The 13,323-nt window shown below is 47.4% G+C and overlaps 1 protein-coding gene across 4 annotated transcripts in view; it reads left to right on the top strand.

Annotated features, from left to right (window-relative positions):
* spock1 (SPARC (osteonectin), cwcv and kazal like domains proteoglycan 1) overlaps window positions 1-13,323 on the top strand; it is a 198,143-nt gene that overhangs the window by 100,811 nt on the left and 84,009 nt on the right. For 3 of the 4 annotated variants that reach the window (XM_023842811.2, XM_072717473.1, XM_072717474.1), the window contains one exon: window positions 12,793-12,873. The exons of the other annotated variant lie outside the window; for it this stretch is intronic. In XM_023842811.2, coding sequence (XP_023698579.1) covers window positions 12,793-12,873 — 81 coding nt within the window. The remainder of the gene's footprint in view (window positions 1-12,792; window positions 12,874-13,323) is intronic. 4 annotated transcript variants of the gene reach the window in all.

Here is a 13,323-nt window from a genome sequence, read left to right on the forward strand (position 1 = left end):
AGTCCTTCCTGTGCCTGCAGGTTGCTCAGTTAAGCTGTCTCTTCTCATTCTTCTGATAAAGAGACATTGGCACCAGACCACCCACACCCAGGTTTACATAATGATATTAATATCAATTTTGATGACCTGGAGGTAATTGAATGACAAACTCAATCAAGAGAGCAGTTTCACAGTGACATGGACAGATCACCCTTCTGCTTCTAAAATGTAAGATCATGCTGAAACAATCAATATATTCAAACCATCCAAATTAATGACATCTCCACTTTCATCCCACCCTCTTTTATTATAAATAAACATTATATGCATTAGACTGGTTAAAATCCCAGCATTTTATAATGTCTCTATATTAATGTTTTGATCAGTATACGAATTTTATATATTTATAAATATATTTATTTAAAATCTGGAAACCCATAAATCAGTTCAGGAATATCTGCTATAAGGTGACTGATACCATCCTGTAAGTCTTTGTGTGCAGAATCATACAATGAAAATGATGAGGCTGATGGATAAAGAAGGTTTAGGGGCAGACCTCTCAAAACGTGCTCAAATCGTTTTATAAGATCAAGCTTTTCTTTGAGTGTTAAAGCTTTTCTTTTACGTTTAATGCCTGCAATTTCACCAGTAGACACTTTCTCTTGACCTTGCAACCTCGGTCACTCATATTTACAGCAAAGGAATCGATTTTGTGAAAATTAGTAGGGTTGTGTACCTCTCCCTCTCAGATGAAATGATACACATCTAGATACGTGGTGTAAGATAAGGGGGGGAAAAAAGATACGGTTTAACATGAAACTATTTGATACGCTTCAAGGGAGATCTGATTGGATACAATTTAGATCAATTTAACTCAGAATACACTCAGAATGTTTTTTTTTCCAATACGTCAGTATTTATTTTGCACTGTAAAACCATCTGAGACTTGGTAACTGAAGTTAATGATTAGAAAGAACATGAAAACATGAAAGAATATTACAGTGATATGCAGTAATAGAGGCATGGTGTGTGTATTGATTTGTAAGGGCTTTATTCGTTTTTGCCTGGTTTCTTTGCACATTGTATATTTGAGCAGGACTTGAGGCCTTGAATTGATACAGCTGTGCTGTAGATATTCGGACTAGATTTCTAATTGACATCAGTTTTCATTATATGCCTTAGAATCTGCACTTCCAAAACAAAGCATGTGAGCAAGCTGAGGTATCCAGTGCATCCCTCTGTGGACCCCTGTGTCCAGGAATGTTGCTTTGCTATGCAAAAGTGTGGAGTTTGCATGTTCTCCCTCTGTCACGTATGTCCACTCTGCAGTCCGAAAGCGCACAGTTAGGTGCATCAATCTCTCTAAAAAGCCCATGTTTTGTGCATGACCTCTGATGCTAGCCTCTTCTCCAGGGTGTTTTCCTGTCTGGTGGTCTGTACTCAGGATGTTTTCATGTCTGGTGGTCTGTACTCAGGGTGTTTTCCTGTCTGGTGGTCTGTACTCAGGATGTTTTCATGTCTGGTGGTCTGTACTCAGGGTGTTTTCCTGTCTGGTGGTCTGTACTCACGGTGTTTTCCAGTCTGGTGGTCTGTACTCAGGGTTTTTTCATGTCTGGTGGTCTGTACTCAGGGTGTTTTCATGTCTGGTGGTCTGTACTCAGGGTGTTTTCCTGTCTGGTGGTCTGTTCTGTCTGAACCTCCGCGTTCCCTCCTCCATTTACTGGATATGTGGTTGGAAGGTGGATGGATTGATGTTGGTGAGGTGTTCTATGGAGTCACCATTACGATCATGGAGGGTTTCTCTTTACTTCACCTTCTTTGACTCTTGCCACATAATATAGGCAATACCTCCATGATCGTAATGGTGACTCCATAGAACACCTCACCAACATCAATCCATCCACCTTCCAACCACATCAATCCAGCTACCCCCCCCCCCCCCCCCGAGGGGGCTGTGCATGCAGGAACTGAACCATGAGATGGTGTTTTTGCAGGGAACCGAAGGTTTTCTTAGGGGACAACATTTTTTTCTCAACATCAGGGGTTGAAGGGTTCTAGGTAGAGACAAGTAATGTTGCCTTCTCCACTGTGAAAATGTAAACCAAACTTTAATATTCAAGGGGGAAAAGGAAAACCAAAATGAGCGTGTTGTGATTTCTACTCTTCATGCAGATACTCCCAATCCGGTCTAAGTTACTAGTGAATAGGGTTACCATATAAACACATGTAAACGTGAGTGCAGACTTGTCTCGAATTGAAAATCTCATGCCAGCCAGCTGACCGAAGTTGGCAACCCTGTGCCATCTGTCTATGAATCCCAGGAAAGTCTGCCCTGACCATGGCATTCTCCTCAGATTAAATTAGACAAATTACATCCAGTTCAAATGAGATTTTCACAAACGTCTGCAATGGAAAAACAAATAAAAATGCATGAAAGCATTGTAAAATGCATTTGCTAATTTACATGGAGAATTGATTATATGTTTGTAGTTACACAACAAAAACTGCTGTCTCTCCGAACAGAACAAAAGGCATTAGCTCATGTTTTCGCCTGTAGAGCAAATTAAATCCTTATTCTGTCTCTGACGTGGGTAGTCATCTGCAGAATTTATTTTAAAGACGGCAGTTAATTAAATTAAATCACAGGCAGCCGCAATTGCTTTTAGTCTGTGGGAATTTAAGGAATGGTGTCTATCTGTCCAAGGCGACTCAGAAGAATGTGTCTTTGCTGAATGAGTCCTAATTACTTTACCTGCTCCCCAATACGTGGCAGTGCACCACAGGAAATTACTTTGGCTTCATTCTGTTCCTTTACAGAGTAGAAAACACTCTCTCTGTTGCACCACAGGATTTCTCCCACAGCCACTTCCGTGAGTTTCTGCATGTCACAGGGGAGGGGGGAAATGCAGACGAGGGATTTACGGGAAGATGTTAAACTTGAGCGAGCGTCTGTCTCTGCACGGTGCCCGTAAGTGTAAGCGTGGACACAGACTCACAGGGGCGGGTGGCAGATTTGCTGGAAAGTGAGCTCACCTCACGCGTGTTCCAACAAGATCCCTGACAATTACGGCCACATAATAATACCTGAGAAGGGATTTCAGAAGAGAGGCTGTGTAGAGATTTGGGACATGGGATTTTTAATGTTGTCAACTCTGAAACGGAGGGGTTCCTGGTGTCTTTTTGAGTTATTTGACATTTCATTGCTGTTGGTCCTCTGTTCCCAGTGGGTGTTAGAATGTCTCTGTTGCATGAAAATAATTCACAAACTCCATCACCTCCAGTCCTCCGAAGTCCACTCCAGATACCCGACTGTTCCCTCACGTTGCTGCCTTTTCTCTGAAGCTCTTTGCTCCGCCTCTAGTCCGCCGCATTCCTAGCACGTGGAATTTTAACTTCCATCCCCCATCTGTTCATCCATCCATCTTCCAGCCGCTTATTTCGTGTGTCAACGGAAGCGGCTGTTCACTTGTTCTTCCAGTATAACCACACCTGCACAATGGCAAAAAGGAAAAAAAAATCCTTGATCCATATCCCGGTCAAGATGGCAGGGAGTGCTTTGGCGCCAATCCCAGGCAGCGAAGGGCACAAGGCTTTGGGGTACACAATGGACGGGATGCCAGCAGTATTCCGAAATAATCCTGTCAATTCCTGTCAACTCGGTCCAGCTGGTCAGTGAAGCAGTCAGCAAATAGCTGCAGCGCCGTATCCTCAGGAGCCTGAGTGCTGAGTGCCGTTATTCAAATGAGCAACGAAAACAAAGCAGCTAATTAAAGCTGATTAATGCGGTTGTCCAGAGTGCCCAGGCCTGCAGTGACATACCAATACCTACTCTAACTCTGATGCGTGTTTGTCTGTTTGTACATTTCTGTGTGCCCGATGAAGACAAAATAGCATAGGAAGCAGAACCAGCTGCCTCTCCTTCTGTTAGAACCACCATGTCTATCCTTTGGATACACAAACGGCCAGCAGAAAGCAAAGCCGCATAGTTTGTCTTTCAATATGTTTACATACAAAATTATTAGCGTAAGCTTTTTTCTTGTACATCTCTGTTTTTCTTCTGCGTGTGTGTGTATTTATGCGTGTATTTTTTCCCCAGAGATTTAGGGCTGGTACAATCATTTTTCTTTTTTTAAGTTTTTCTCTCTGCGTATCGGTCCTTCTTCTGGCCAGTTATCCTACTTAGGGTCGCGGAGAAAGGTTCTGGATCTCTGGTAGCTACAAGCCGGACCACCCCGGGATGGGTGCTGATTCTTGATGTATCCATGTATATGTATACACCGATCAGCCATAATATTGTGTGAATCTCAATGTGCACACTTGACCGTACTTGTGTTCCCGTGTACCCGTTTTACATCATCTTCCATTGCCAATGACAAGTTCCAATGCTAAGAACACAAGTACAGAGGACAGTACAAATTCCCCGGAGGTCAGTTCTTGAAGTTAATGTGTTGGAAGCAGGACAAATGGGCAAGCGGTAGGATCTGAGTGACTTTGACAAGGGCCAAATTGTGATGGCTAGACAGCTGGATCAGAGCATCTCCAGAATGGCAGGTCTTGCGGGGTGTTCCCGGTATGCAGTGGTCAGTACCTACCAAAAGTTGATGACAGAAAAATGTCAGATCCAACAGTGCATCACAGTTTGCTCTGCATGGGGCTGCGTTGCTGCAGACTAGTCTGAACGGCCATGCTGACCCCTGTCCACCACTGAAAGCGCCTACAATGAGCACGTCAGCATCAGAACTGGACCACAGAGCAATGGAAGAAGGAGGCCTGATCTGACTAGTCATTTTTTGTATTACTGCCAGGTGCGTTTGCGTTGTTTACCTGGGGAAAAGATGGTACCAGGATGCACTATGAGAAGAAGGCAAGCTGGTGGAGGCAGTGTGATGCTCTGGGCCATGTTCTGCTCAAAGACCTTGGGACCTGGCATTCATGTGGATGTTACTTTGACACGTACCACCAACCTAGACATTATTGCAGACCAAGTGCACCCCTTCATGGTAACGGTATTCCCTGGCCTCTTTCATGCAGGATAATGTGCCCTGTCGCACTGCAAAAATCGTTCAGGAATGACTTGAGAAACATGAAAAAGAGTTCAAGGTGCTGACTTGGCCTTCAAATTTCCCAGATCTCAATCCAAGCGAGCATCTGTGGGATGTGATGGACAAACAAGTCTGATCCATGGAGACCCCACCTCCCAACTTACAGGACTCACAGGATCTGCTGCTAACGTCCTGGTCCCAGACACCACAGGACGCCTTCAGAGGTCTTGTGGAGTCCATGCCTCCATAGATCAGAGCTGTTTTGGCGGCACGAGGGGGACCTTCACAATATTAGACAGGTGGTTTTAATGTTATGGCTGATTGGTATATATATATATTGCTCAACAAATAGAACATCCTGCTAACAACTCAAGGGTTCAAATTCCAAGGACTACACAAATTGTAACCATGCTCTCTACTATAAGTTGCTCTGGATAAAAGGTCAGGTAAATCTTAAGTATAAGGATATGTCTGTGTATTTTTGTTTTTGTGTATCTGTTCATATGTATATATGTATGTGTGGAGGATATGTGTGAATGGGTGTGTGTGCGTATGTGTGAGCGCAGAGGCTGCATCTGTGACGATGCGTGTGTGTCGTTGGGTTTCAGTGTGTGAGCACGTCTCTCTGTGTATGTTTATATTACAGCTTGTGTGTATTAGTATGCGGATGAGTATGCAAGTTCTATGCATTAATCATTAGCAGGCAGCGTAACCAAAAAAAAAAGGTTGCACATCACTGTGTTTAATGAAATGCCCCATATCTAGTGATTTTGTGACCCTTACAGTTGGAGGTTAGGTAAACTCCATCTCTGCCGGGCTCATTGGCAGTTTGGTCTGCTGGGACTTCGCCCTGCTTACGAAGTCAGGTGGGGAGGTCAGGTGAGGGGGGGGTGGGTGACCTCCTGCCCCTTCTCTGCTGCCGCAGCAACTCTGTGGGGGGGAATGTTGCCCCAGACTGAATGACAAACCGACCCTCTTGCTTTATATTCTCTCCCCAGCATCTTTGTTTTAAAATTGTGCAAAAAAAAAAAAAAAAAAAGTCATGAAACTCTGTGGGAAAAGTTCTAGTAGGATCTGGGCGCCGAGGAAAACCTCTGCAGAGAACTTGGTTAAGACCTTGGAGCCATATTGTCTCCTACGCAAATAACCAACTTCCAATTACTTTACTTCCAATTACTTGATGCGGAACCAAACGGAAAAAAAAAAAATCCATACACACAATTGAATTTGCTCCTTGTGCACAGCTTGCAGGGCTACAGCAGTGCCTCCCTAATCAATGAACTTCTCTTGAGAACAGGCTTAGATATTGACGACAGACCAATCAGATGGCTAGAGGCTGACTGGACACCAATCACTAGCCCAAAGACAGGCAACCAATCAATCGTGACCTCAGGGATAGACTGGTGGGCAATCATGAGCTCAGAGACAGAGTAGAGGTTGCCTGGGTGCTCGAAGACAACCTAAGAGAGTAAGCAATTTGATTAGGAAACTAAAAATGCTTAATTTTTGCATGTAATTTTACTTTGGCTAATAAATACATTTTAATGGGTTTTATTGCATTGCATCTAAATATTCAGAGCTGGTTATTGTTGGTCCATTTATTTTTTCATCAATATTCGGCTTATCTCTGTTGTACATAGGGATATAGCTATAATGCTTGTGACATCCATGTCTAGGGATTCTCTCTCTCAGGCTCTTTATGCTGAAAAATGAGAGGAACGCTTTCGGTACATCAGCCAAGATGCCATTAGCCCCTTGCTTTATCTCCGTGATAAATTGGTGTGGATATACGGAGGAACACGGGAACAAAGGCTCGGTTATGCGGGGTCATTAAATGCCATCCAGTTTCCACGGCGAAATTCTCTATCATAAGCAGCTTCTCAGAACTGTAGCCAGGGTAAAGAGGGAGAATATCGCGGGGAACCGTCTCACAATCTGTCTCCGTCTGAACAGTCAGTTGTGTTTTAGGCAAATATGAAGTTTAATGAAGCACTCTGGGAATTTCTCGGAATTTAATGAGTTCTCATTCCTTGCGGTTGTTACGTTGTTGTAACCTGTCTTGTTTTGGCCTTTGTGGTGTCCAGGCTTTCCTGCCTTCCCAGGCAGGGAAGTTAGTGCAGGCCAGTACATCCCTGGCAAGTTTTGAGGTGTCTTATAGCCTCTGCCGTGCCATGAGTTGGGTGGGCGGGGGGAGAGCATACCTATGATCACCCCTCCGGCTGGCCACCTGGGACCCCAACCAGAGACGCCTGGCTCCGCCTCCCCGGGGGGGGCGTCGGCTCCGGCACTGGCACCGGGACCTGGCGCCGCCAGCGACTCTAATAGACATTGATGGACGAGCCGGATGTTAGGACAGCAGCGGCCTGTGAAATTATGCAGGATAGAGAACCGAGGAATGGGGCAGGCGGCGGAGATGTGGCGGTGACAGGGGCGGGGGCGGGGGCGGCCGGGGGGAGGGTGGAGTGATAAATCAACTTTGCTTCAGAATAGGACTGGGAGCGGAGCAGAAATGGAGTCCGCCTGACGGAGAGGTTCGCTTGCCAGTTTTTCATGAGCGAGTGTCTCCTGAGGCCTCGGCGACCTTCTGACCTTCTGCCTCGCTGCTAACTGGGCTGCAGATCAGCACCGGTCCTACAGCAAGAGTGTGCATTAGCCATACTGGTCCGAGATCCTTCCAGCAGTCATTGGCACTGGTCTCATTACCGTTAACTGGTTGTTAATTCTAATTCCTTAGCCTCACTGCTAACCGGTAACCAGTACCAGTCTGTCAGCCTCATCACTAAGGGCTAGATTAGCCTCTTCAAAAACTATGAGCCTTTTTTTTTTGCTTTCATTTCATGACTGATGTGATATTTAATTTCCAAGCTAAGGTCCGGGAGCGTAAAGCATGCTGTCTGCTGAATCCAACACGCCCGGCACTTGCGATTCTCCCTTTTGTGTTCCTTGCACGCCTGGGGACAAACACTGCTTCCTGACGGAGAAGCTGTTTTGGCCGGCGTGCCGGGATCGCACAGCGGCGTTGGCTTCTTTCAAGGACTGTGCGGCGTCTCCACGCTCGGCGCCGCGAGTCAGGAAGCTGCCGGTGACGGCCGATGACAGGCTGAGCCCCGAAGGAGGCAGTGCCAGCGATGCTGGCGGCCGCGGGCCCAACGGCAGTGCCTTCGGAGGCAGAGGATTTAGGAAGAAGCAAACAGCTACCCTGAGGGGGGCAGAGTGGCACTGGGAGGAGGCTGCCTTATGGGGAGGGTGGGAATCTGGGGATGTGGCTGCCTTATGGTGGGGGCAGGAGGGGTGGGGCATCCTGAGTGGCCCGGGGGGACCTAGAAGATCTCAGGACGCCCTTTTTCACCAGCGAAATTCATTCGAGCTGCTCGGCCCTGCAGTGCGAGTGTCGCGGAGCTGCCAGAGCTGACAGCAGGAGGAACGGAGGGCCTTGGCTCGGCGCCAGCTTTCCCAGACTCCCCTGGGGCACCGGGCCTCGTCTGCGTGGACCCGCGGCGCTATATGCATGATGCGGCCGGCACAAAACCCAACATTTTCCTACTGTGGTCGTGGATGCGTGGGCTCACAGTCACAGATCACGTTCTCCTCACCGTTGTGTTTTATTTCGCTAGGTTGCTTTTCTGGGGTTTCCTGCCGCGGCGTGCCGAGTTAACCAAGCACATACTAGATCTATGAATGGCTGGTGGGTGGGACAGACTTCCAAAGCCAGTCTGCAGGGAGCATCTCCGCGATTATTTCAACTGTTACTGAATTAATGTGGATTCGTGTGGTTCTGGGTGTGGGAATATACATCATTACCAGGGGAGGTAAGGTATAGACTGCAGTTTCAGCCCCTAAATACATAATTTATAGTGACATGATGGTGGTTGGGATATGGATCGTGCAGTCTGTGCAGCAGATTCTGGTTTTCAGGTCTGATGTCTGCTCTCTGTTGTAGATCTTGGGCTGGGCTCACAGTTTATGGGTGAAGTCGTGCAACTGACACTGAATCTGTGTGTGTGTCTGCCTGTGTGTGCATGAGCAAAATGTCTGTAGCCTTTTTAGGAGTGTATAAAGTCTGTGCAATGCTTGTAATGTGGTAACGTACAGCTTGTGTAGTACGCATATACACAGGTGTTTATCAAGTCTATGCAGTGTGTATATATCTGTGTATATGTCTGTCTGTGTGTGTGTGTGTGTGTGTGTGTGTGTGTGTGATCTGTGCTCGTTTAGGTAACCCTTGTTTGCTTCAGGTTTGTCATGTGACAGCCCTACCGATAAACAGACCATGCACCTGGGGACAGGGTCAATTCTGGGGAGTATAAGAGGGGCCGTAAGTCACACAGAGAGGCCAGCATTATCATTAGCCATTGATATGGTTTTGAATGAGTGACAGGGTAGAGGGCACTCTGTGAGCCAATCAGTCTTCTTTCAGTTGGGCCCAGTGCCCCTGTGGCTCCGCCTCCTGTCTACATCCCTGCTTTGGGTTGCCGCAGGTCAGCGAGCTCTACCTGGTGCTATAACGTGACATGCTGCACCCACAGGTGCACGACTGCAGAGGAGTTGGAGGGGCCTCTCTGAACGAAGCCTGGGGGACAGGAGCAAATACCGCATGGGTCACACCCAGCTGACGCACCGAGCCTCTTCCTCTTTAGGCACTATAGGCAGGGAAACCCGAAAACAGAGGCTTTCTGAGAGCCCTCCTTCAGTTTCAGGGCATTCTGCAGCCTTGTTTTGCAGCTAGTCAATCAGAGAGTATTGATTTAATGCTGCTCGTTTGCTCCACAACCTCTGATTCACAGCTTTTAGGGCTTTACTGCACTTTGGCAAACAGTTTCTGTGTAATCCTGGGAGTTCACACGTTCCTTATATGTGCACCTTTGTAACAACTTTGCCCAAGTACCCTGGGCAAAAGGTTTAGCTTTCAGCTGGCTTTGGAGTTTATATACTGTAATATGATATAATATGATATAATGTAATATAATATAATAATATATTTTAGATAAGGTCTTAGGATGCTTTTTGCATTGAGAGAATGGTCCTAATAGCCCCCCCCACCCCACCCCACCCCCCCACTGCTAGATCCTACTAGAACTGTGCAAATAAGGCTGGTTATTGGATGTGGTTGGGGTCCCTCTTCCTTCAGCGCTGCTTCTTTGCCCGTCACTTCTGAGCACAGCAGTGCCATGCAGGGACTGCTTTATATGCTAGTCCTTGTTTACCCCGAGCTTGGCGCGCGGCCAGGGGAATGTCATCGGCGCGGTGACATTTTCCGAACGTTTCCCATTTACCGAGCATAACCGCAGGTAATACTCCTGGGTTGTACGGTTCGATACACTCCGCTTCCTGTTCCTTTGGACCCCAGCAGTCCCAGTCTGGCCTGCTCATGCTGTTCTGATGGCAACATGGGGTTTGGGTACAAGAGGAATATGGGATTTCTGCAGGGCAGTGAAACCCTTATCTCTGGGCCCCGTGGTCGCTTATTTACTTATTTCTGCCTGTTTTAGTCTAGTTCTCCGGTTTGGTTCAGCTGTAGTGATGCTACTATACCCTGTGCCGAATGTGTGGAAAGGGCTAGCGACAGAGGTGGACAATTCAGGTCCAGAAAGCAAAAATCCAAACCAGGATTTTGTTTCAACCAACCAATCACAATCACAGAATACTCAACTGGTTTATTGAAACAAAATCCTGGTTTGGATTTTTACTTTCTGGACCTGAAATGGCCGCCTCTGGCTTAGCGAGCCTGTAAAGACTGGGATGTCACTCAGCAGAACGTACCTTTCTCTAATCCCCTTTCCACTCCTTATAAAACAAAAAGATTCAGCTTAATACATTACAAAGCTGCCCTCTTCCAAATAACAGTGTGGTATTTCGGTTCCATACATCCTCAGTGCACCGTGAGCAGCTCTTTTGCCGAGGAGATGGATAAAAATGAGCGATGTGAATGAATCAGACTCCCAGAAACTCATAACAGCCTGTGGGAAACGAGCTTCTTCTGTTCAACTGCGGCCAGCATTTAATGTGGGGGCCTTCCAAGTTTTTCAATGGTCGCCAGGTTTTAATACGATTTTAATGGTCGTCGTGCGGCCTGCGTCGGTTGGCTCGCGTCGGTTGGCTCGCGTCGGCTCACCTGTGTCGCCTGACCTTTTGTTTTCCGGTTCATGTCACCGGCGTGCTGTGGAACTGGAGAGCATATGGTGCCGATGTCGCCCACGCACACGGACGCCTGGCCACGCCCACCCACAGGCCCAACCACGTCTCCTCGACAAAACCTGAACTGCGTTTCGTAAATTAGCCCAATCTCTTCTCTATTTTCCGGTGCATCTGCTGGTATGTTGGAGCCGCGCCTCGTCCTCTCTTGCGCTTTTGCTCGCCGTACAAAGAGATAAATAAATGAAGAGCGTAAATCCAGCAGGTGTGGCCTAGGACCAGGAGTCGGTTGGTTCGCGTTTTTCACTTAGGGGCATCGAATGGATGAAACGGAGAAGTCACGCAGACTCTTGGCAGCACCGGGAGTTCTGTGCCTGGCAGGGCCGGGGACAGAGGGACAGGTGGCGGGTATAGCGAGAGGGCAGAGGTCCTTCGGAGCACGGAGCGGCTGGTACTGGGAACACCTGCTGCCACCAGTCCTGACTAGGCCCTGGTCACAGTTGCCATCAGCTTTCAGGGATGTTAAATCCCTCTGCAGCGTGAAAACTGCAAGGAAGAAACATCTGTCACCTTCTCCTGCAAGTCCAATTAAATAGATGGACATATTGAAATGCAAAATGAGTCTGCGAACGTGTTTGTCCAGCAGACCTCTCACAAACGCCTGTATTTGAGTAATGTTTCTCATGTGATATCTGACTGCGCCATGGCGGTTCGGGGGCACAGTGTGTAAAGACAGTCCCGTTCCTCCCCCCACGCCTGCCTTGTCTCTGCTCTTTTTGTGCTGAATGCAGCTCCATCAACTGTCCTTCCACTCCATGAAGCCAATCAGATATGTCAGCTGTTGTTGCCGCTTGACGGGTCAGAACAGCTTGCGCTCAGCCCGTTCTCTAAGGAACCGCGTCTTTGGGATTATTATTTAGGAGGCCTTTGAAATGCTGAATTAGCTCCTCTCACTCTGCTGTACTCAACGTTTTCTAATCTTAAGAATCCTGGAATGGATATTTTGTCCATTCGTTCATCTTCTGCTTATTAATAACATCACCCTGGTAAGGGGCTCGGGGGGGGTTCTGGAGCAAATCGCAGCACAGGGCACAAGGCGGGGTGCACATTGGATGGGATGCTGGTCTCTTGCAAGGCTTTTGCGCATGCACACTCTGCGGGCAATTCAGGGGCCGCAATTAGCCCGTATCTTTGGGCAGTGGAAGGAGGCTGGTGTGCTTTGTGAAAAGTCCTGCACGACACGCTGACTTCCACACACGCCGAGCAGAGGGGGGGTTCAAACCCTCGACCCTGAAGGTGTGAAACAGCAGCGACACTCACAGTGCTGCCAGTGGAGAGATTAATGAAGAAGAAACAAAATTCATTTCAATGAGTTTAAAATGCATACAAAATGCTTCATATACCTATAAATTACATATTTTTTAATTGAACTGGGGCCCTCAGTTCACTTGTATTATAACAAGGACTTCAGTTAACGGGAAACTGAGACTGCATAAAGCTGTATACTTGCTCATGCCAAAAATTCCTCTGTAAATGTAAGTGAGACTGACTCATTATGTTTAGATGAGCACAGGGCACCACTACTTTCTCTGGGCTGGATGCCTCTCACGATGTCTCTGTCCCCCCCCCCCCCCCACAGAGACAGATGTGAGGTCCGGTAGACGCGGGGAACCAGGATCCAAATCTCGGGCTGCTTCGGGGAAGTGGAGAGCCGAGGCCGGTGAGTTTATACTCTTTTCTATCACGGTGACCTTTTTTTAAGTCTTTTTTTTTCTTCTTTTTTTCCTGTCCCCTAGAAACGGCGGTCTATTTATTCTGCTGTGGGGCTTTTAAGCAGCCGCAGAGACGTGAGCATAATTGAACGGTCAGACTTTTAAAAATGGCACCGTAACCTTCTTTAAAAAGGGGTGCAAAATGATTTCCGTGACCACGTCGAGAAGAGAAAATCAGGAACGCTTAACCTCTGTGGTCTCGGCGGAGAAGGGGAGATGGTGCAGGCTTCCGCATCATGAGGAGCGTTGCTAGGATTGGATGATATCGGGCATAACCCAGGGACCACATCTGTCATCGTACCCACATAGTACACGTACGTCTGGCCAGCGTCTGCCCGATGTACACAAGTGACACCCAAACAATGTAATACTCACGTTGTTTGCTAATTGGTAAGATG

Source organism: Paramormyrops kingsleyae, chromosome 10, assembly GCF_048594095.1.
Source record: "Paramormyrops kingsleyae isolate MSU_618 chromosome 10, PKINGS_0.4, whole genome shotgun sequence".
Classification (NCBI taxonomy): domain Eukaryota; kingdom Metazoa; phylum Chordata; class Actinopteri; order Osteoglossiformes; family Mormyridae; genus Paramormyrops; species Paramormyrops kingsleyae.